General features: G+C 42.5%; 1 protein-coding gene across 1 annotated transcript in view; it reads left to right on the top strand.

Annotated features, from left to right (window-relative positions):
* VLDLR (very low density lipoprotein receptor) overlaps positions 1-23,321 on the top strand; it is a 30,983-nt gene extending 7,662 nt beyond the window's left edge. Inside the window, exons 2-18 of the mRNA XM_043890958.1 lie at positions 4,962-5,081; positions 8,932-9,054; positions 10,453-10,575; positions 12,225-12,596; positions 12,699-12,821; positions 12,912-13,034; positions 13,477-13,596; positions 13,701-13,826; positions 14,314-14,485; positions 15,327-15,545; positions 16,990-17,108; positions 17,674-17,813; positions 18,147-18,288; positions 19,136-19,282; positions 20,637-20,717; positions 21,575-21,744; positions 22,657-23,321. Of these exons, the coding sequence (XP_043746893.1) occupies positions 4,962-5,081; positions 8,932-9,054; positions 10,453-10,575; positions 12,225-12,596; positions 12,699-12,821; positions 12,912-13,034; positions 13,477-13,596; positions 13,701-13,826; positions 14,314-14,485; positions 15,327-15,545; positions 16,990-17,108; positions 17,674-17,813; positions 18,147-18,288; positions 19,136-19,282; positions 20,637-20,717; positions 21,575-21,744; positions 22,657-22,692 (2,456 nt within the window). The 3' untranslated portion in view covers positions 22,693-23,321. The remainder of the gene's footprint in view (positions 1-4,961; positions 5,082-8,931; positions 9,055-10,452; positions 10,576-12,224; positions 12,597-12,698; positions 12,822-12,911; positions 13,035-13,476; positions 13,597-13,700; positions 13,827-14,313; positions 14,486-15,326; positions 15,546-16,989; positions 17,109-17,673; positions 17,814-18,146; positions 18,289-19,135; positions 19,283-20,636; positions 20,718-21,574; positions 21,745-22,656) is intronic.
* The last annotated feature ends 239 nt before the right edge of the window (positions 23,322-23,560 follow it).

Genomic DNA, 23,560 nt, shown 5'->3' with positions numbered 1-23,560 from the left:
ACAAATGGACTGAAGAAATCCCAGGAGGTGATAACACCCGTGTGCTCAGCCATGGGAGGCCTGTGAGAGATGGGAACATGTGGCCTTGCTAGTTCCAGCAGCGCGGCAGCCGCAGCCCCTCTGTACAAAGTGAAGTTCGTGTCCGAGCCTGACACAGAAACATCTCTTTGTTGTGGGCGTTTCTTTAGGACGGCTCCTGCAAAGGTGCCACCTGGAGCCCTACAGAGAACTCTGGCCCATTTGGAAAGCTTGGCATAAGATCTATACAGTTTTTTTCTGAAAGCTTACATACTGTTCTTCCATATTAACCCTTGCAGGGACAATTAGACAACAACAGCAGGCTGCCTGTTAAATACATGAAAACCCCTGAGGTTCTTGGAGCCAATGAAATGCCAGCATATCTGGGTAACAACGTTACCTATTTAGGTAATAAGCAAGGCTCCCATTTGTCGAGTCTGATATCAACCGTGTGACAATAAGCAAGGAAATCTTCAGCGTTTCTGGGCATTCAGTCATTACAAATGTAAACAGCCATGTGGATGACTAGGTCGAAGTGACTTCCAACCCCCTGGCCCAAAGAGGCAGGGGTGTTCATGCTAAGTATTAGAGCTGAGAGGAGCCCCAGATCTAGTCCGACTGTTTGATTTCTTAAAGCTGTAGGACCCTTTCCAAATTCTTACACAAAATTTCGATGTTGAAAAGAAATACTGGTTGAAACAGAGACAGAACACCCTGGTTCCCTGCTGTCATAGCCTTTCCCCTGACTTCAACCACCTCAATGCTGCAAAAGCATTCTTGTGAACCCTGTGACTTTGACGAACCCACTAAAAATCCCATTTACTCTGACTTTTCACCTTTCTGAGCAAGTAGACCCTGAAATAGAGAATGCCTAGCGCTTCTACTTATAACTTATTTTTTTGAGGCATCATTGGCTTTAGCTTAGCCTAAGCATTAAAAAGACCTTGGGTGTCAACGATTTTGAGCTCACCCTGTTCCCTTTATGGAAGTATAATACTGAACTGGAGACTTAACTGTCATGGCTGGAAATAGACTACAAGGCCACAATCCTGTAATCCCCCAAAGCTTTGCAAACCAAAAGCTTCTTAACTCATTTGGTGCTTCCAGTTCTCCTGGAGCTCTGCACGGCAGCTTTCCCTGGTCGGCACCACAGGTGTAAAGGGAGAATCTTCTGGAAACCTGGACAGAAAACCCACTGTGCTGCAACCAGGTGGCTGAGCTGTCCCCCCACACTACCCCCACCCTGCACAACGCAGGGAATTAAACAGAGCTGGGGAGCCCTGTGGCTCAAACAGTAAAGAATCTGCCTGCAATGCAGGATGCCTGGGCTCGATCTCTGGATCAGGAAGATCTCCTGGAGAAGGAAATGGCAACCCGCTCCAGGATTCTTGCCTGGAAAATCCCATGGACAGAGGAGCCTGGCGGGCTACAGTCCATGGGGTTACGAAGCGGTGGACACTGATCGACTAACACAGGGAACCCTGTCTGCCCAGGAGCAATCTCCCAAAACAAAGTGCTTAGGAAACAAGAAACTGAGGCATGGCCATGGTGCTTAGCATCTTTCTTCTCCTGTCTTTAAAGAAGGGACCCTTTTATAAAGTCCGAGAGCTTTACCCAGCCCCACCCCAACCCTGCTCCTCTTTTAAACAAGCAGGGATGGCTGATTAGTAGCATACTCCACTCCAACCCCATTATTTACCGTTCTTGATGGAAAGCCGTGTGTGCTATGGTAAAGCACAGCTTTACGACCATTGGGCAGAAGCTTGGGTGAAGTGGAAACATCTGAGATAAGAAAAGGTAGAAATTAAGCTCCTTTTTTGTCTAAAGATATTGGAATAAGCACTAAGAAAATGCCTGTGTCTGTCCTGAGTCCACTCAACAGCCACTCTTGAGGCAACATTGCTGAGGTTTTAGCCCAGTATCTGTTACTGTTGATTACTTGTATGTTACAGTTACATTCAGAGAGCCTCCTTAAGGTGACAGTGGACTAAACACCAGCCTTAGACTATTGTGTGCCCATCTTTAATCTCAGAGCAACTTGAGTGTCTATAAAATCTGTAGCTTCAAGACTCATTTTTAAAGAGATCTGCCAGGTACCTAACCCCAACGTGGAAAACCATCATCTAATGCCTACTTTAAAGTCCTGTCCAAGTCATATTATATGGTTATCTTTTCCATGTTGTTTGCCTCGCATTATGACCAAACAGCTTTTGGTAACGATAACCTTTTGAAAAGGTATTGTAAGTGCAACCTGACTTATCTGTCATGTATGTATATTTCTGTTCTCTAACTATAAAGTGTTCTTTTTTTTTTTTTTAAACTTTTCAAATAAAGTACTCAAAGTAGATTCTTACCACTCCCACAACCTTCAGAGGTAGTACAGATAAAGCACAATAGCCAGTGGGCCCTGGTTCAGATACCCCCAGCACTTGGCTTCAGTCCCTGGTCAGGGAACATCCAAATGAATAAATAATAAAAAATGGTTAAGATTGTAAATTTTTAAAAACCCAAAAAAACTGGGGCTGGGCAGAATTCCCTGGTGGTGCAGTGGTCAGGACTTAATGCTTTTACTGTTGGGGTCTGGATTCAGTCCTGGGTCAGGAAATTAAAATCCTGCAAGCCATGTGGTGGGGCCAAAAAATTAAAATGTTTTAAAAAGTGAAAAATGAAATATAGGTAGGAAGTGCCATTGAGTCACACCCCTTTGAATCTGGGTCCTAGCTTAACTAGGCTCTTGAGGGCAGAATGATACATATAGTTTTGAAATGAGCACATTTAGTACCTAAATAATCACACACCCATATGGTAAACTAGGACCAACTTTTAATCTTCCTGGGAACTAGCCACAAAGCCTAGAATACTCCCAGACAGCAGGGAGTAGCTGATAGTAGGAAGGCCAACTAGAGCATTGTGTACATAATACAAGAGTCCCAGTCTGTGCTTGTCACTATAGCATCTGTTCTCATTCCTGCATGCCACAGCTGCAGATGCTGAAAGGTGCAGGAAGGCTCAAGGCTTTCTGCTTGGAAGGCCTCCCTAAGGATTCTACATGAACTGTATGCCTCCACTGGCTGGTTTTCTTGAATAGTTGCAGTACATCAGCATTTAGCAACCAGATCTTTGCCTTTTATCTCAAAGAAATTATATCCTCCAGGAGGACAAACCTGCTAATGATAGGAAACACCTGAATATTAGCTGTCCCATGCCCGGCAAAAAACTAAGTGCCCTACTTCCAAATGTTCTTTCTTGCCACTCTGTGAATTATATTCATCCATTGAGCACAGGAAAACTGAGGCTCAGAGAAATAGAATCCAGGTGTGTGGCTTCACCATGTTTTGCTGTTCTCGCATCACTAAGTAAAAAATGATTTCCCTTTATTTAGGTGTGCAGAAAAGGGAACCCTCCTACACTGTTGGTGGGAATGTAAGTTGGTACAGCCGCTATGGAAAACAGTATGGAGGTACCTTAAAAACTAAAAATAGAACTACCATATCATCCTGCAGTCCCACTCCTGGGCATATGTATGGAGCAAGTCATAATTCAAAAAACTACATGCACCCCTGTGTTCATTGCAGTGCTGTTTACAATAGCCAAGACATGGAAGCAATGTAAATGTCCATGGACGGGGAATGGATAAAGGAGATGTGATATGTGTATATTGGGTTGGCCAAAAAGTTCATTTTAAAAACCCAGATGAACTTTTTGGCCAACCCAATATAATGGACTATTACTCAGCTATTAAAAAGAAAGGAAATAATGCCATTTGCAGCAACACGGATAGAATTTAAGATTATCATACTAAGTGAAGTAAGTCAGATAAAACAAATATCATATGATATCACTTATATGTGGAATCTAAAAAGCTGATACAAATGAATTTGTTTACAGAATTGACTCACAGACTTTAAAAACAAGCTTATGGTTACCACAGGGGAAATGGGGGAGGGATAAATTAGGAATATGGGATTAATATGTATACACTACTATATATAAAGTAGATAATCAACATGGACCTAATGTATAGCATAGGGAACTCTACTTAATATTCTGTAATAACCTATGTGGGAAAATAATCTGAAAAAGAATGGATATATGTATAACTGAGTCACTTTGTCTGTACATCTGAAACTAACACATTGTAAATCAACTCTAACATAAAAATTAGATTTCAAAAAATGATCTCCCTTCACCTCTTAACTATATCTTCCTTCATGCTTTTTATCTTATCTTGGAGTTATTTTGTAAACATATCTTTTTCCAATTAGACTCAAATTCTAAGACAAGGAGCCATGTATTAACCTCACCTCTATCCTTGCCACCTCTTCTAAATCTCCTTTACTTTGCTCACCATAGAAATATCATTGATGAGTAACAGTATAGAATGTGGGCAAGAAATGCCATTAAAGGATTAGGATTTGGCTGCATGATTAGAGTGACACAAAATGACTTAAACAAATGAGAGAAATGAGTCCACAGGTGAACCCCTGCCCCACCACCTGCAGTTTGTAGGCAGTCTGCATGCCTTATGTCTTGGTCTGGCTTCATTGACCCAAGATCACTATTCCAGCCTCCATGCCTAGTTTTCAGGAACCAGAAAGGAACAAAATTGAGGAGACTGGCTCCCCTGTCCCTTTGAGGATATTTCCCAGAAATTGTATATACCATTTCTGCTTACATCCATCAGCCAGAACATCCCATGGCTATGCCTCCTGTAAGAGCCTGGGAGATCTAGTTTTATGTGGACAGTGTGGGCTCAGCTAAGAACTCATTACTGTCAGCCACTGCCCCGAGGCCCATGCAGCTCCAGCCCCGACAATGTTACAGCCTCTGAGGCTGCACCTGTCCCTCTGAGAGGACGCCTGTCCATGGGTTTCAGGTAACTAGCATCTCTAACTTCCCATCCAGGTGTCCCAGCTTAGCTAAGTGTTCCCTCCTGCTTTTAGGAAGAAAAGCCAAATGTGAAGCCTCGCAGTTCCAGTGCACAAATGGCCGATGTATCACGCTGCTGTGGAAGTGTGATGGGGATGAGGACTGCGCTGATGGCAGTGATGAGAAGAACTGCGGTGAGTAAAGAGCCGGACAGTCTCGCCTGTCTCCTCGCTGGGACTTGGGCATTTTACTGAAAGAGGACAACGTTATTTTTGCGTCTACAAATGTGTCAAGATTCTGAGTCCACTCCTAAGAATTGCTTTGAACCAGAGTCCAAAGATTCTATACTTTCTGGTCTAGGAGGAATACAACTGAGTGTGTGAGGTTATTGACCTGAGTATGAAGATAAAGTGGAATTCCTTTCAAATGAAAGGACCTGGTTGATCTTAGATCAGGCAAACTTTTGGTGTAGGAAGCTAGGGAAAGGGAGGGGAGGACCAGGAATAGAGGCAGAAGATTGCTTAGAAAAGACTTTTTTTTAATTCTCAAATAGTTTTGACCCCCCAAAAAGCAAGCCATGGACAGTAAGAAATCCCTTACAGTTTCAGAGATTAATTCCTGTCATATTTAGTCAACTTCAACTAGCATATTTAGTTGCTAAGTGTAATCGACTAGCCTATTTAGTCAACTTCAATTTGGATTCTACAAGCCATGTTCTATGAGTCCCAGTAACTCATAAGGCAGCCCAGATCAAAGATCAGATAAGGATTCTTTTACAGTTCCTTTTCTCCAGAGATGCTAATTTTAAAGCATTAGATGGGATGGAAAACATTCTCTTACCCAAGAAAACAGGCATATGCCATTATACCAATCGATCAGCATCTATTAAAAGATTATTGTGAGAAATGACTGATTTTGCAATTGGTGTCACCTCTCGTTAAGCTGGGACAGCTGTGAACTACATGTCATGATGGCATTTAGGGACCTTGAATACAAGCTGAAGTTTGCTTTATGATCCCTTTGTTCCATGTCATTAAATTGCTGAAACAAGGTTGTTCATGAATGTCAGTGTTAACATTGTCTTTTACCTTTTAAAAGACGTTTCCCAAAGATATCTGCTATACAAATTAAAAATACAGAAGAAAAATAGAAGCTAAGTGTAGTTTTCATCAACTGCTATCTTGTTAGGCCCTTGCCTACTTCTTCATGCATCATTACTAAAATTCTGTAGTCTAAACATCCTGGCAGGCTGTCCTGTGCTTCAGCTCTCAGAGCAGTATCGTGGATGCCTGCATGCCAATATGTAAATTAGCTTCCTTTGGAAGCAGAGTAAGTCCATTCTGCAATCTCAAGAAAGAAGCTTATCTCTAGTCTCAGGACCAAGAATAGTTCTATGTGATATGTCTACATCTTTGCATTCCAACACTAAGATCTTAATCTACTCTACAAGATAGTGAGCTCCATGCGCTTTCTGTGTTACCTGGATAATATAATCCTTTCACTAGTTTTCTCACTAAAGGACCTCACTCTTGTCAACTGTGCTTTTGCTGTAAGTAGCAGTTCTTCTTCTATGCTAAACTATGTATTTGGCAAAACCCTTTTGTGTTCTTAGTAATTATTATCTCCATGTTTGGAAGTTTTGAAGTCTTACTTTACCATCTGACTACCTCAGTAGAAACTAACCTGAGTCATTGTAGGGGTCATCACTGGCTTTTCCTAAAATAGTCTCCATGTCAATCAGTTCTAGCTACATCACAGGAAGATTTGGAAGAGATAAGGAGGTAGATGTACATACAATCTAGATCACACAAAATGGGAGAAAGGAAACATATTCTTGGCCATAATTTGTCTCTGTCTTCCAGGTATGAGAGTAGAGAAGGAAAGTAGGAGCTTTGCTCGGAAAGCTGTGAATGCTTCTTTGGAGATGTTCCGCCATGAAAGGCTACACAATTACTTAACACTTTTAAAGCCACTTCCTATTGTTCCTGTCCAACCTCTTGATGTTGAACTTGGTTACAACTTCAGCAGGGCTTTTTCTTTCAAGCATGTCAACTAGCATATTTAGTCAACTTCAACTTGGATTCTACAAGCCATGTTCTATGAGTCCCAGTAACTCATTCTTCTACAGGTGTTAGGCTGACCTGATAAATCAGTAACTCGGATACCCTCAGTATGGAACTAGTAGTTCTTCCCCCATGACACATCTAAATTTCTATACATCTCTCAAGGCCCAGTTCAAATAGCCCATCTTTACTCCCCCAGTCTGTGTTCAGAATGGAGAGAGAGAAACCCTAGCAATCTACTCACCCTATGTGTCTCTTGTTCACTTTGTAATACAACCAATCTTTCCTATCCCTATAACATCTTATACTTTGTAAATTCATGAGGGCTCTTTATAACCATTCCCTACTCTCTCTTTCACAACTTCTGAAGAGTATCACAGGGTGAATTACAGTAACCGAGACCCTCTGGCATCTTTCTGCAGGCTCAGGAGAAGATGGGCCTTGGATATCACCTAAACCATGAACACTGGGGTTTGAGCATTTCATTGATTTTAGAAGCAGGTGTGAAAAGTAATATGGCCTTTCTTGTTCCCTTGGCTACACAATTTTAGGATATAAATAATCCTTTTCAGGTCATCATAATTGATCATCCCATCTTGAGTTCTAGAAGTTGACTATAATCCTGTCCCTCCATTAACAATGCTCATTACTCAATTGTGTCCAGCTCTTTGTGACCCTGTGGACTATAGCCTGCCACGCTCCTCTGTCTGTGGGATTTTCCAGGCAAGAATACTGAAGTGGGTTGCCATTGGCTTCTCTGGGGGATCTTTCTGACCCAGGGATTTAACCTGCGTTTCCTGTGTCTCCTGCATTGGCAGGCGGATTCCTCACCACTGCACTGCCTAGGAGGTCACCCCATTAACAATATCTGAGGCTAACCCAGAGTAGCCGTCTGGTTTAGGGCACTCTGAATTGAGAGTTGTACCTGGCTGAAACCCCTGACTTGAAGTGGCCTCTTTCATATTTTCAATAAATTGTTGACTTTTAGCTGATTTTCCATTCAGAATATTTGTTAAAGAATGACTTAAACTGGAAATTCAAGTAGAAAGTATAGGCACAGGGGCAAAGAAGAATATAACCTAAGAAGGATGCTCTTGGAGTGTCCTATGTGGTTCCTTGTCAAGACTCTTCTTACTCGCTGGGCAGGGAGTTCCTCATGGGAAGGATGACCAAGCTGCCTGCTTGGCTTAGCACAGTCCTGGAATGACGCTTATCTTCCTTAAAAAATAAGAGTACCCTCTTTCTACTGAGACTGTGTCAATTTGGACAAATTACATAGTCACCCTAGTTAAGGAGAAAAGTCTGCCCTAGTAAGAATTAGTAGCAGAACTGATACCTTTTCTCAGGCTGCTTAACTCTAGTAGTCAGTTATGAGGACTGGCAGCTTCCATAGTAAGTTCAGTGACTTTTAGCTGGTTGATGTGAGCCCACCTTTCGGTTGCAAAATACAACTTCTCTTACACTCAGATTTGCGCTTCCTCTATTTCTTATCCAGTGGGTTCCTCTGCCCCAGTAGACCTGTAAGGGTGACAGTATTCGGTACTGGAGCTTGGCCTTCTGTCTCTATTGCTAACCCATGTGTTGTTACAAGGTGCGCCTAAAGCAGTTATACTGTGAGCCAGTCGTAAGATGAAATGTTTGTTAAACTTATGAAGCACTTAAATGACTTGGAAGAAATGCATGAAAAGAATGAACTATTACTCAACCTCAACATTATAAAATGGGCAAGAAGTTCATTGGAAGGGATCCCTTGACCTCAGTGTCCTCCAGGTCTCTCCAGTGATCACCTTCCTCCTCTAGGGGTAAAGGAGGGAAAAAAAGATTTTTCTAAGGTCCTGCTGGATATTAGCAGTTAATTGCTAATTGACTTAGCTTTATTTTTAGAGTAAAGCCTCTCAAATGCAGTTGTACCCCTAGTGGGAATATAGGGCTCTTGGGAGTGAGTGACTTCAACTTTAACCCTGCAAATCCACTTCTGTAGTGAAGAAGACGTGCGCCGAGTCTGACTTTGTATGCAACAATGGCCAGTGTGTTCCTAATCGATGGCAGTGTGACGGGGATCCCGACTGTGAAGATGGTTCTGATGAAAGCCCAGAACAGTGCCGTGAGTGTGACTCGCTTTGGACTCGAACTTTCCCAAGCTGTTCCATGTCTCATAGCTCTAAGTATTGTATACTCTAAAACTTGCTTAGTTTTCCTTGCCCTTCTTTAAAGTTAGGCCAGTTGACTCCAAGGTCAGTTAGATCACTATCAGTCAATCTTGAATAACATTAAAGAATGTTCTCCCTAATCTTAACAAGACTGACATTCTCTTGGGTAGCTTCACTATTGAACATTTAAGACTGAAGCCAGAAGATTTAAGAACTCCTTGACTAGGTGCATAGATTTCAAATGTTCGATGATAATGACTCTGAGCAGATGGTACTCTGGTCCTGGAAGCTAAGTCAAGATGTGAGGGTCCCCTGTGTGCCAAGTATAAGCTTTTAGATGCAGAGTTTCTCATGTTATGAGAAAAAAATCTACTGCTGAAGGGGTAAGGTGACTAGAAACAGGATGATATGAGTGATTTTAAGAAACATGTAACCTAAAGTTACTTAAGTAGGGAGTTTACAACTTGTTCTTATATAAGAGAAACTTCATAGGTATGCAACTACACATGTGTCCTTAGGCTTCACATTCAGGAGAAAGTCTATGAGATCATAGAGGAAGATGATGTGGGATAGATAAATTAGAATTATTTGCATGTCCTGGTGAAGAAAGTTTTCATGTTCCTTCTAAGGTAGTAGAGGCCTGTTAAAGTGCTAAAAGTGGAAGTCTAATATGAACAAAGTTTAGGTCTGGAATATAAGATTACAAGGGAAAATTAAGCAAAAAGGAAGAGATGTGTGTTAATTGCAGTTTTCCAGGCAAGAAGTAAGGTGAGTAATAAGAGCACTGACCAAAGGAGGTGAGGTAGCTTAGGTGAAGACGGGTTCCATAAAGATCCAGCTCCAAGTTTTAGTGGGGGATGGCCCTGTAAAGTCAAGAATTAGAGGGTGCCCCTACTTCACAAGATGTCAATCTGAAGGAGGCCTGTGAAGAAATTCAGGCAAAAGAAGACTTCATAGGTATTAGACCATCTGACTTTTAATGAAGTTGGCATTAGTTGCCAATATCTGGGTGTGTCACTTGATACCCAGCAAATACATAATGGTCAAGGAGCAGGCCAGCCAAGAAACCCAACCATGCCAAACAAAACAAAAGCCAGGAGTGCACACGCCACAGAACCTTGACGGAATAGCACGGTCAGGGCTCTCGGGTGAACTGCCAGGTAGTCTAGGCTGGCCTGGCTCCCCAGCAGTGGAGCCGACGGAAGATCTGCCCAAGCTCCAGCTAGTCAGTCGAATTTCAGCTGTGTGCCCGGCCACTGAGTCACAGATGTCACCACTTCCAGGCAGCACAGGAGCAGCAGCTTGGGGCTGATGAGTTCGGAGGCTCTTTTGAGACTGTATGTCATCAACAGATATGAGAACATGCCGCACAAATGAAATCAGCTGTGGCGCCCGCTCCACTCAATGTATCCCTGTGTCCTGGCGGTGTGATGGTGAAAATGATTGTGACAGTGGAGAAGATGAAGAAAACTGTGGTAAGAAGATCAGTGTTGAGTGGCTTAACCCAAAGACCCTCTTGCTCCAAGAAGGGTGGGCGTGAAGGTGCAGTTGACTTGACTTGCTTTCTAGTGACTTCACTATCTGCTCAACTCCTTGTCTTTCCTAACTGCCCTCAAACTCAGAGAGGTGTGTGCATGGTAACTGACCATTGCTTGCTTGGCTGGTTCTTCTAGGCAAATAGAAATAAGAAGGTAAGTCCTCCAAGGCACTTCCATGTAGGGGTGGCTCAGTGAAGCAGTGATTGTGTGCACTCTTGTCTCAGTTAGGACAGCAGCTCGTGGGCCTTCCTCACTTGGGCTCCATCAAACAAGGAGACTAAAGCCAGCAAACACACCCCCAGGTTGAAACTGGATCTGCCTAGTGGCACAAATTACTTGAGTCTCACACAAGCATTCCTCAGCCCCCAAACTATATTCTCTTTTAACTTTTCCAAAAGCTAAACTGGCACAGAAGGACAAATTAATGCCTTGCTAGCGATACCCAAAGAAAACTCTAGCCAACTGGTGGTACTTTTGTCTCCTATCACAGTCCCTACCTGTAAAAACTAACTCTGTTTCCTAGCCTTTCATGTTTCTGCTCTTGGAAAACATGTAATAAAATGCTCCATGTTAAAGGTGAGGCCCTGGGAAAATCTTTAGGTTGAACAGACATTGTGTTGAATGTTCTTTCAAGCGTCCACCTTTTTATAGGGCCTTTAAAACCACAACTGCTGAGCCTGACAGGCATAGGCCTCCTGATGCAGTAAGTGTACAATGAGTTGAGGGCACTTGTGGTTGAAACACCAGTCTTGCATGTAGAAGTCACATCCCAAGGTCATTACCATTGCACCTAGTCCAATGAGTTTTGGCATTGAATCCTAGAACTGAGCTTATGTACTGGTAAGCCATGGAGCTGCCAAGTGTTTCCCTCTTCAATCTAGACTTTGCTTCCCAAGAGAGTCGTGGTCTCCACCCCAATTACCACCAAATTTTGACCTTTATTAATTTGGCAGGAATTTGAGTCAAAGTATGAACTGACTAGCTTATCATTATTAGCACACCTGGCTGCTAGATTGCAGTTCTAGCCCCAGAAGTGACTTTCTAAAACTTGAAAATATTTAAGACCTGTTACTCCTAATCCTGATTGGAAGGACCAAAAGAGAAGGAACCGTGTATGGTGGTACAATACACGGAGGCTTCTTTTTGGTGATGGTGTCACAATGCTTATTAGGAGTGCATGTTTGCTCATGTACCTGAGGCCTGATCATCTCAGCTCAGGATGTGGCCTGGCCTGATGAGCAGTGTAACCATTTAAAGAGAACTCATGTCCACCTTTCCCAATGAGGTCTCTTGTGACAGTTTAAGTTATTAATTGCTGTCCCTTTAAGATGCTTCTCATCCCAAATGAATTTCTAGTCTTCATCTACTTTTTCATTCCTTCATTTCTGTTCCTCTTCAAATGTCCTTGCCTGTTTTACATGTTAAGGCTGTTTCCAGGTGTTCTGGGAAGTATTGATATAATCCAACTTTCGCTTTTAAGTTAGGTGAAAAAGCTGGGGTTCATGATCCATGTTAGATTTGGGGACAAGAGACTTGAAAGGAGAAGTCCTGATGAGTTTTCAATGGGACATCTTCTCTCTCAATAGGCAACATAACGTGTAGCTCTGATGAGTTCACCTGCTCCAGTGGCCGCTGCATCTCCAGAAATTTCATGTGCAATGGCCAGGATGACTGCAGTGATGGCAGCGACGAGCTGGACTGTGCCCCACCAACCTGCGGGCCCCACGAGTTCCAGTGCAGCACCTCCTCCTGCATCCCCATCAGCTGGGTGTGTGACGATGACGCAGACTGCTCGGACCAGTCGGATGAGTCCCTGGAGCAGTGCGGCCGCCAGCCAGTGATCCACACCAGGTGCCCGGCCAGCGAGATCCAATGTGGCTCTGGCGAGTGCATCCACAAGAAGTGGCGATGCGACGGGGATCCCGACTGCAAGGACGGCAGTGATGAGGTCAACTGTCGTAAGTCACTTTCCTGTCAGTGTGGCATGCTCAGCTCTCACCCAGGTATCCACCAGGGACACTTCGGCTGACTTCACCCCATGCCATTCTCTCCCCCTGTAGCTTCCCGAACCTGCCGACCTGACCAGTTTGAGTGTGAGGACGGCAGCTGCATCCACGGCAGCAGGCAATGTAACGGCATCCGAGACTGCGTGGACGGTTCTGATGAAGTCAACTGCAAGAACGGTAGGTGTCCCCGGGCTATGGGTTGTTCGTCCAAGGATTGCTCTGATCAGACCCACTGATGGCATCACTCTTCTGTGTCCCGGTTTGCAGTCAACCAGTGCTTGGGTCCCGGGAAGTTCAAGTGCAGAAGTGGGGAATGCATTGATATCAGTAAAGTGTGCGACCAGAAGCAAGACTGCAGGGATTGGAGTGACGAGCCCCTGAAAGAATGCCGTGAGTAGAGGGGTTGCGCGAGCGCAGAGCCGGGCAGGTTAGGTAGACCCAGCGGAGCTCATGCGGTTTGGAGCCTGCCTAATGCCTGGGTAAACTACTTTAATGAACTAGGTTCAGTTGCTGGGCTTAAAAGTGAAATGTTATGACTTAAAAGTGCTGACAAAGTAGTTCATAGTTTCACCCCCTTAACGATAACCAATCAGCAATAGAGAACCTTGATTAAATACTGCTTAACCAGCTGTTAACTTGCCAAGAGATTGGGTTTACTATTCCCCCAATACAGGCTGAGATGTATATCTGCAAGGCACATTATTAGATCTTGAAAAATCACGGGTTTGACTAGACTATCTAGACAAGTTATCACAAATAGCCTGGATTTTAAATGTTAATAAATCAAATATTAATTTGAGTATTGAGTAACTCTACTACCTTTTTATTTCAGATGTAAATGAATGCTTGGTTAATAATGGCGGATGCTCCCATATCTGCAAAGACCTAGTTATAGGCTATGAATGTGACTGTGCAGCTGGGTTTGAACTCATAGATAGGAAAACCTGCGGAGGTGAGTTGAAGAACAGAGCCTGAGCCCGGGGGGTGATGGGAAAGATTAGAAGATCTCTGTAGGTCATCTAGGAATAGCAAGACTAATTCTAATTTCCCTCCTAGATATTGACGAATGCCAAAATCCAGGAATCTGCAGTCAAATTTGTATCAACTTAAAAGGCGGTTACAAGTGTGAATGTAGTCGTGGCTATCAAATGGATCTCGCCACGGGCGTGTGCAAGGCAGTAGGTAAATGGACTTGGACTGGTGTTGCTCTAGTACCTTTATGAGCAAGTGCTCATGAAAGGTACAGCCAGTGACTACAACAGCCTAATGAAATATGAAAAATAGTACTTGAGAGCAATGCTAGTAAATTCACAGTGCAGTTGCATATGTTAGATAGCAAATCATTGCCCCAGATGCCTGTCTCGGTCAATTCCTTTTACATATGTATCATGAATACCTGCTTATTCTCTGCTTCCAAAACTTGAGTGCAATTCAAATAAGTAACTTACTCATCAGCTGCCCTGTTTTGTTGAATGCTGTGACCCGAGGATTGCCTTCTTAAACAGTAGGAAGCACTTGCAGGCCCAGGGGCATGGACTTTGGCAAGAGCACTCCTGAAGTGTTCAGCAGTGCCCTCACTTTTTAAGTGCTCCTCTACTGGGAGAAAGTAACTTGGAAGGACCTTGTCTTCTTTCAGCAAAACTAAATTAACCTGACTCCTGTCTTTCAGGCAAAGAGCCAAGTCTGATCTTCACCAATAGACGAGACATCAGGAAGATTGGCTTGGAGAGGAAAGAATATATCCAACTAGTTGAACAGCTGAGAAACACTGTGGCTCTCGATGCTGACATTGCCGCTCAGAAACTATTCTGGGCTGATCTAAGCCAAAAAGCCATCTTCAGGTAACTTACAGTTCCATTCTTGGTGTCTTGGTCTAAGTCATTGTCACTGGCCTTTTGAAGGTTTGGAGGAATTTCCCTCATCTCTAGTTTCAGTCTAGCACTGAATGTCAGGAATGTTAAATCTAAGGGGCTTCCCAGGTGGCACTAGTGGTAAACAACCCACCTGCCAATGCAGGAGACTTGTAATGCAGTTTCAGTTCCTAAGTTGGGAAGATCCCCCGGAGGGCATGGCAACCCACTCCAGTATTCTTGCCTGGAGAATCCCATGGACAGAGGAACCTGGTAGGCTACAGTCCATAGGGTCACAAAGAGTCAGACACAACTGGAGCAACTTAGCACACATACACATTACATCTAAACACTGATTCTTTAATTATTAAATTACTATCAGTTCCTCATTTGAAACTAACAATCACCTGTAAAATAAAAGATGGCTACAGTTATAAGATTATAACAGGTAACATCTTAATTTCTCTGATGTTCTCCCTTTTTTTTTTTTCCAGTTAGTTGAGTTAGTTCATAGTTGCTACAATTAGAATGGTAGTGGTAGCTTTTTCTTATTGGGAACTGTAGAAACTCAGATGATAGTTACTGAAGCAAGTAGCTTCACTTAAGAGTATGGTGTTCTTGCAAGTAGAATGCAGACCAACAACAAGATCACCTACAGTGTTAGTAATTTGGAATTGGTAAGCAGCGTGGTTACATAATTTGAGTGTTGAACTATGGGGTTACTAGAGTTCATTCTGAACAAAGTAGTTGACCATTTTTTGAGCAGAAAGTCCATTCTCCAGGCTCCGATGGTGTCAAACTCTTAAATTTCTTGTGACCTATTCTGTTTCAGTGCCTCAATTGATGACAAAGTTGGTAGACATGTTAAAATGATCGACAATGTCTATAATCCTGCAGCCATTGCTGTTGATTGGGTGTACAAGACCATCTACTGGACTGACGCGGCTTCTAAGACTATTTCAGTAGCTACCCTAGACGGAACCAAGAGGAAGTTCCTGTTTAACTCTGACTTGCGAGAACCTGCCTCCATAGCTGTGGACCCGTTGTCTGGGTTTGTATTCTGTGTTTTTCATCACATAGACTTTCAGATGCTATCTGTGTAGGTCAGGAGCTTTCCTTGTGCCTAAAATAGTACTGAAATCCCAAGATTTAACAGCTCCCTACAACAAAGAATTATCTAGTACAAGATATCAGTGGTGCCATAGTTGAGCAAGCCGGGAATGGACTCATCTATAGGACAGGCCCTCCCTGAGCAGATGACTGCTAGTTCACATGAAGGAAACAACAATTCTGATTTGAGATATATTGAAAGCTGTATCTAAACCCTTACACCCACCTAGCTTCTGTGCATTTTTTACACTAAGTTTAGTTGATTTACGATGGGTTAATTTCTACTTTTTAGCAAAGTGATTCAGCTATATGTATATATATATATATGTGTGTGTGTGTATGTATGTATATATATAGGGCTTCCCTTGTGGCTCAGACGGTAAAGAATCTGCAATGCAGGAGACCTGGGTTCAATCCCTGGGTTGAGAAGATCTCCTAGAGAAAGTAATGGCAACCCACTCCAGTATTCTTGCCTGGAAATATATATATATGGAGATATATAAATATATACATATACACACACACACACACATATACACACACATTCTTTTTCATATTATTTTCCCTTATGGTTTATCACAAGATATTAAATATAGTTCCCTGTGCTATACAGTGGGACCTTTTTGTTTATCCATTCTATATATAATATTTGTATCTGCTAATCCCAAACTCCCAATCCATCCCTCCCCTCTCCCTCACGTCCCTCTTGGCAACCATAAGTCTGTCTCTATGTCTGTGAGTCTGTTTCTGCTTCATAGATAGGCTCATTTCTAAATGCAAGTGATTTAATTTTTGTCTGAACACTTTTATCAGGTTAGTTCTGAATGATCCAACCTAAGTAGTCACATGAGTTGTGAGGATTTTGGTAACCATGTTATCTCTAGGCTTTCATCTAAGTGTGCAAGTTGTCTGAAAGTCCAATGAAAATAAATACACCTCTCTAGAAACATTTCACTGAGGACTTCCTCCAAATTGCCCCTAAATAATATAGGAAAGCAGCTATTAGCAGTTTGACCAAGCCTGTAGTAATCACAGTTGACTCCCCTGAAACCTCACTAGAACACAGCCCAGCCCTGGGTGTCTATAAAACTTACCAGATACTCGTCTTTTACTCTCTTGGAAGCATTGGCCTTTCATAAAGGAAATATATAACCTGTGACTTTGGGCTGAAGTTTAATGTCAGACTTACATAGTTTAATATAGTTAATAATGAGCTTGTCGATCCAGAGTGTTAACTTTTGTTTACCCAGAGCATAACTTTGACCCTTAAGTGGTACAATTGATACTCTAGAGTTTCCCATTTACTCTTTGAACATGTATGTCTCAAGCTACAGCTTTATTCCTTCTAAACCGCTGAAGCTGATTTCTAATTTAATTCTTCCCAGCTTTGTTTACTGGTCAGACTGGGGTGAACCAGCTAAAATTGAAAAAGCAGGAATGAATGGGTTTGACAGACGGGCGCTGGTGACAGCGGACATCCAGTGGCCTAATGGAATTACACTTGGTATGTGTGTTCTTCCCTCCCCAACCACAATTCAACCATCTGCACAGTTTTACTGATCTCTATAGTGAATGCTAGACTATAGCAGACAACTCTAAGGTTCCTTGTTAAGCAGGAATTTGTGATGAGAAGAACCAAACAGTGTAAGTGGAATGGTGGACTTAACAAATCACTTGCTCCATAATTACTAGCTTTTCTATCCATCTGGGGCTAATCTGTGACATGAGTTAGGTGAACTCTCATCATAAACACTCATGACCTAGGTGCCTTACATTTCCTGAATTTCTGGGTACTTCTGGCTCCTAAGGGGAGAAGAACAAAATGCTGGCCTCTTTTAATACTTCTATGTCACTAACACTTGAGTCAGTTACTTTGACAATCTCAGGTACCCCTTGAGTCCCCCCAGATGTATGTGGGTGCAGATTCTGCATGCTGTTTCACAAGATTTGGGGGACCCTGTTAAGAACCCCTGCTAGAGGAGGAACAGTGAAAGCAGAGTACTGGATTCCTTAGATATTTTAAATGGAAGCAGACCAGTTCTGACTTCTGACCATTCTTTCCCTACCAGACCTTATAAAGGGCCGCCTCTATTGGCTGGATTCCAAATTGCACATGTTATCCAGTGTGGACTTGAATGGCCAAGATCGCAGGATAGTCCTGAAGTCTCTGGAATTCCTAGCTCATCCCCTGGCACTCACAATATTTGAGGTAAGATGTGTGTCTCACATTTAAGCATATACCTCTGAGTTACTGTAACAGCTTGGAGAGAAAGAATAGGGGAAGGAGGGAAGGATGGAGGGGCATGACTTGAGAAACCTAAACCTAAACCTGGGCCATCACCTAAAACCTGGGCAATCGACATACTGATTCCTCAGAGCATTTTAAGAACCTGAACTTGCTTCTCTTAGAGTTTTACATCTGACGTCCCAACCCAGCCTTAAGTAAATTTGATCCATTAAATTGGCAGTAAATAATAATGACTTTAGAGACTGACTCATGTTGATCCTACATGTACATACTAATTTGGGGGTTCTGTTTTAGGATCGTGTCTACTGGATAGATGGGGAAAATGAAGCAGTCTATGGTGCCAATAAATTCACTGGCTTGGAGCTGGCCACTCTAGTTAACAACCTTAATGATGCCCAGGACATCATTGTCTATCACGAACTTGTACAACCATCAGGTATCGTGGGGAAGCAGAGCCCCTCTGGCTACTTTCAGGGCAGCAGCCTGGCACAGTGCCCTCTGGGTATCAGCAGCTCCCTAGCAACTCAGCTTGCTCCACGATGGAAATTTCCCCCCACTGGACCCTCCCTCCAACCCTTCAGACCTGGTGCTCAGTATAGTCTGACTTACAGGTCAAAGAGCTTCAGAACTTCAGCTTTTAGTTTCCCTCCCAACTGTCAGCCTCCTGACTTTTATATCAATCCCTTCCATCTCCCTTGGCATTCATTCCTTCTTGCTACAACTATTGAACTAAGCCTCCAAAGTAGCTTTTATGCCATCACCTTTCCCTCTCTCTCCACCATGACACCTCTTGTATGGAATTGTATAGATGCTGAAACACATCTGGTCATGTGGTCTCCTGCTCAGAATACATGACTGGTTCTATCTAAATGAAACCTCTAGGCCTCCCCGTGGCTGGGTTCCTCCCATTCTATGGGAGTGAGACAAAGCCAGAAGAGCATGCTTCCTCTCCTTCCTCTGAGCCTTTGCTGTAAGCTTTGGACCGATAGTGAAGCCAGGTCTGCTCACTCACCTCCTTTCCCCACCTCCTCTCTCCATACATCTGTGTACAGCATAACTCTTTTCCTACTTCCAAGAAGTTTCTCTGGCTCTGTGTGTCCTTAGAGCATGCTGCCTGTACTCCTACTATTTATCCTTCATAAGTATTGGCTAAACTTTAGGGGTTGACAGAGCAATACTTAGAGACAAGGACTTGAAGACATTGTCTTCAGCATCTAGAACCAAGCTTTATGTATAGCAGGTACTGGAAGACCCATTTTGAAAAGACTTTTCTTTCTGAATAGGTAAAAACTGGTGTGAAGAAGATGTGGAGAATGGAGGATGTGAATACCTCTGCCTGCCAGCCCCACAGATTAATGACCACTCTCCCAAATACACCTGTTCCTGTCCCAATGGATACAATCTAGAGGACAATGGCCGAGAGTGCCAAAGTAAGGCTTTTTCCTTTTCAACCATAAGCAGGACCTACAACAGGCAATAGGATAAAACACTAGCTATAAAAACTAGCCTGGATTTTAAGAATTCTGTTTTAATTCACTCTTTGAATAAATTAGAGAACATATCTGCTACCATTGCACACCAAGAGTTCATGTCATTCCTTGAGGATGAACTTCCAACTCACATAAGATGAGTTTACAGGTGACTATACCGATTTGTACGAATTAGTCCCATAACAGCACTGACCCAGCCAACTTGCAGATTCTTAAAGTCTTAACATTGTCCTCCAGAGAAAGATGTCTGAAATGAGGCTTAAAGAATGCCAGGGTTCCAGGAAAACTTCTGGTCACAGTGGGTGACATTATCTTAAACTCATACTTAAATGAAACTTGCATCTTGGTCTCTTGTTCTTAGCTTTTGACTAAGTGGCAAATTAAAACTTACATGTTGTGAATTAGGATCTCATAATGTGAGGTTTTTATTAGCATGATACTGAGTCCCTGCAGGGACAAGCTCAGTTTACTGAGAAAGCAATTACAAAACAATTTGACAGTGAGACTAGTATGCCTGGTAATATGGTTTTCAGAGCATTTCTTGCAACTTCCAGGAGCCTGGGACTTTGCTTAGAGAGGTCATTAAGTGTGGCTGTATATCTTTTTGAATTGTCAAATTCCCAGTGCTTACAGTTATGCCCAAAGACTTGTGTATCTGTGGTTTTGCTGAGGTTTCCCTTAGTTTTGACACATCCCCCATGCAACTTGATTCAGCAGTGGTTTGTTAATTTCCCAGTGTTAAAATAACCCACTGCATGGCTTGTCTGGACTAAAGAGCTAGCCACTCTGGAACCTTGGCATTAACCAGGTTCTTGGTTTTATAATTCAGGTACTGCAACTACTGTGAATTACAATGAGACAAAAGATACCAACACAGCAGAAATTTCTCCAACTAGTGGACTAGTTCCTGGAGGTATTGGGTTCAGTACTGCAAACAGTTAATCTCAACTAACAGCCACACTCTTTGTACCTGTCCCTTACATCATTAATGCAGCCTTTAACTCCTCGTTCTGCCCCTAACTGGTAACCTGTATTTAGATTCCAAAGACTTAGAACCTGCAGCTCTTAGCCTGACCTGACTTAGTAAGACATCTGTGAGAGAGCTGTTTGTGAAATGGCTATTATAACATGAGACTCACAAATACTTCTAGACCAGTTGTTCTTGGAATACAATTGGAGTAGATACAGAGCAGCAGTGGTGGATGCAAGAGGGCATGAGGCTCTCTACCAGGTGGGTGAATTTCTAAGTCTGAATTCAGATCCTTCTAAACTGATTCCCTTTATTCCCCTCTAGGGATCAATGTGACCACAGCAGTATCGGAGGTCAGTGTTCCCCCTAAAGGGACTTCTGCTGCCTGGGCCATCCTTCCCCTCTGTAAGTACATTCCCCACACATCTGGATCCAAGGAACTTCATAGATACTGGATGGCTGTTTCTAGTTCGTCTAGAGATGCCCCTTCCCGTAGCTCCTTGTTCTGTCACAGCACTCTGGATACTGAAGCACCCTTGCCCCTTCCCCAAGCTGCATGCTCCATCACCTTCTCTAAGAGTCCATCACCTTCTCTGCAGTAGTGTCCTTAGCACTGCAGCTGGCAGGCATGAATGTGCAGTTGTTATGTACAAGGTGCTCACTGCTTTCTACTTCAGAGTTGTTTGTCTGGCTTTATCCCCTTTCATAATAAGTCCCTTCCAGTGAAGAGCACTTTTCTCCTCCCCTTTGAAATATGTATAACGCTTCATACAGAGGAGATACATGAGTTCTTAAAACGATTTCTTGAGGAGTTATAGAAGGTACATTAAAGATAGTTAAGCCTTTTCAAGCCCAGGGAGAAGAACCTCTAACACTATCTAGGGCATGTGAAATGTAAGGTACTATGCTACAGTGGTCTCTTTATCTTAAATTATGGGATTCCAAGCTTAGCTAACTCACCAAGAGGACCATCTGAAGAACTCTCCAGAAGCTTCTGAAATTTGAACTCGATCAGCCTGGGGAGGAGCCAAGGACTCCACAACTGCCCAGGAGCTATGCATCAGAGTCTATAGAACAACACAACCTCTGGTCCGACCTTGTTTTAAGCTCTCACACCATTTATATTCTAATTTCTAGTCATCCCAGCTTCCTAAAACATGAAGATTTTATTTAATGTTAACAATCATGGATTCTTTAGCATCCTCCTTTTTTGTATGTTTTGAGACCAGACCTTGCTTAGTCACTTTCTAACTTTTTTTCAGTGCTCTTAGCAATGGCAGCAGTAGGTGGCTACTTGATGTGGCGGAATTGGCAACATAAGAACATGAAAAGCATGAACTTTGACAATCCTGTGTACTTGAAGACCACTGAAGAGGACCTATCAATAGACATTGGTAGACACAGTGCTTCTGTTGGACACACGTACCCAGCAGTAAGTCAGCTCTGTGTCTTTATGTACATGACTTGCAGTCAGACGTTTTAGAAAGGAGGCCACAACACAAACTATGATTCCCTGGGCTGGAAAGAGCCATTAGAACCATGGAGTCACCAAATATTGGGTTGGTCAAAATGTTTGTTTGGGTTTTTCATAAGCTATTATCAAAAAACCCAAACAAACTTTTTGGTCAACCCGCTACTTCATTTACTCCCTGAAGATTAGACAGTCTAGCCTGTTAGAATTTAAGTCAGTTGACAATTGTCTGCCCTGAACAGAATGACAAGTCAACTTAAGGACATCATTGTACAATTTAAGATATTTTGGGTTATGGAAGCTACATGTAAATATTAGCATGAACCAAAGATCTCCTTTTTGAACTTAAAGCAGGCACCTATAGGGTGGTTGACTTAAAGTCAGTGTATTGAGCAAGGTTCATTTAGCCAAAATGACCAAATGCTTGAAAATCACCTATCCCACTTCATAGAGCTATCTTTCCTTTCAACACTGGAGTCAGTCACTTGATCTTCAGTTGAAACCAACATGGAGTGTTTAGCCTTCACGTTTGGAACAGTCTGAACAAAACAAGAGCAGAGCTCTGGTGAAGCAAGAGTGGTGGTCAGTTCATGCCACACGTGTGTCTTTTCACATTTTTATCCACAATCTAAGGTCATTCAGGAGAATAGGCAGAATCAGTCACGCTATTTTCTCTCTCTACCCAATAAATATAGTTGAATTCAAGTTAAAATGCATTCGTGATGCAACTCAGTACAGTTTGAGGTCTGGCTTCCCTTCTGGGCACCTTTGGTCTCTGAATGAACAACTCAAAAACAAGGTTTGCTTTAGAAAATGAACTTGCTACCAACAAAGGAATCACCAAACTCACTCCATGCTTTTTCTGTTCCACAGATATCAGTTGTAAGCACAGATGATGATCTAGCCTGACTTCTGAGACAAGTCACGACCTTTGAGGTCTGAACCAGTGAAACCCCCCACTTCGGAATGGTAACCAAGCCAGTAGCTGAAGCCTCTTTCTTCCTCCCATCTGGAAGAACATCAAGATATCTTTGCGTGGATCAAGCTTGTATACTTAATCATTTTTATATTACTTTTGTAAATATTCCCATCCACATTCTCCTTCAGTTTTGGATGTGGTTACCAAAAGTATCTGTAACCCTTGAATTTCTAGACAGTATTGCCACCTCTGGCCAAATATGCACTTTCCCTCGAAAGCCATATTCCAGCAACGAAACTTGTGCTATAGTGTATACCACCTGTACATACATTGTATAGGCCATCTGTAAATATCCCAGAGAACAATCACTATTCTTAAGCACTTTGAAAATATTTCTATGTAAATTATTGTAAACTTTTTCAATGGTTGGGACAATGGCAATAGGATAAAACGGGTTACTAAGGTGAAATTGCCAAAAAAAAAATTTGTAAACTAATTTTGTACGTATGAATGAAATCTTTGACCTCAATGGAGGTTTGCAAAGACTAAGTGTTCAAACTACTGTACATTTTTTTTTTCAAGTGCTAAAAAAAAAATTAAACCAAGCAGCTTAACCATGGTTTGTGCCTATTCCTCTAGGATGAACTTCCGTAAACAGCCTGAGTAGTATCAGGTGTTCTAACTAAATATGTGAGCTCTAGATCTTGACATTGTATGATGAAGCCTATAATATGGCTTGTTTCTCTTACAACTAAGTACTTAATATTTGCCTCCCCAAATATTTCTTATTTGGTAAAAGAAGCTCGTTTAGCCAGTACGTACAACCCTTTGAGGAAATTTCCTACTCCAATTAGTTTC

Source organism: Cervus elaphus, chromosome 29, assembly GCF_910594005.1.
Source record: "Cervus elaphus chromosome 29, mCerEla1.1, whole genome shotgun sequence".
Lineage (NCBI taxonomy): Eukaryota > Metazoa > Chordata > Mammalia > Artiodactyla > Cervidae > Cervus > Cervus elaphus.
This window is presented reverse-complemented; position numbering and strand designations above follow the sequence as displayed.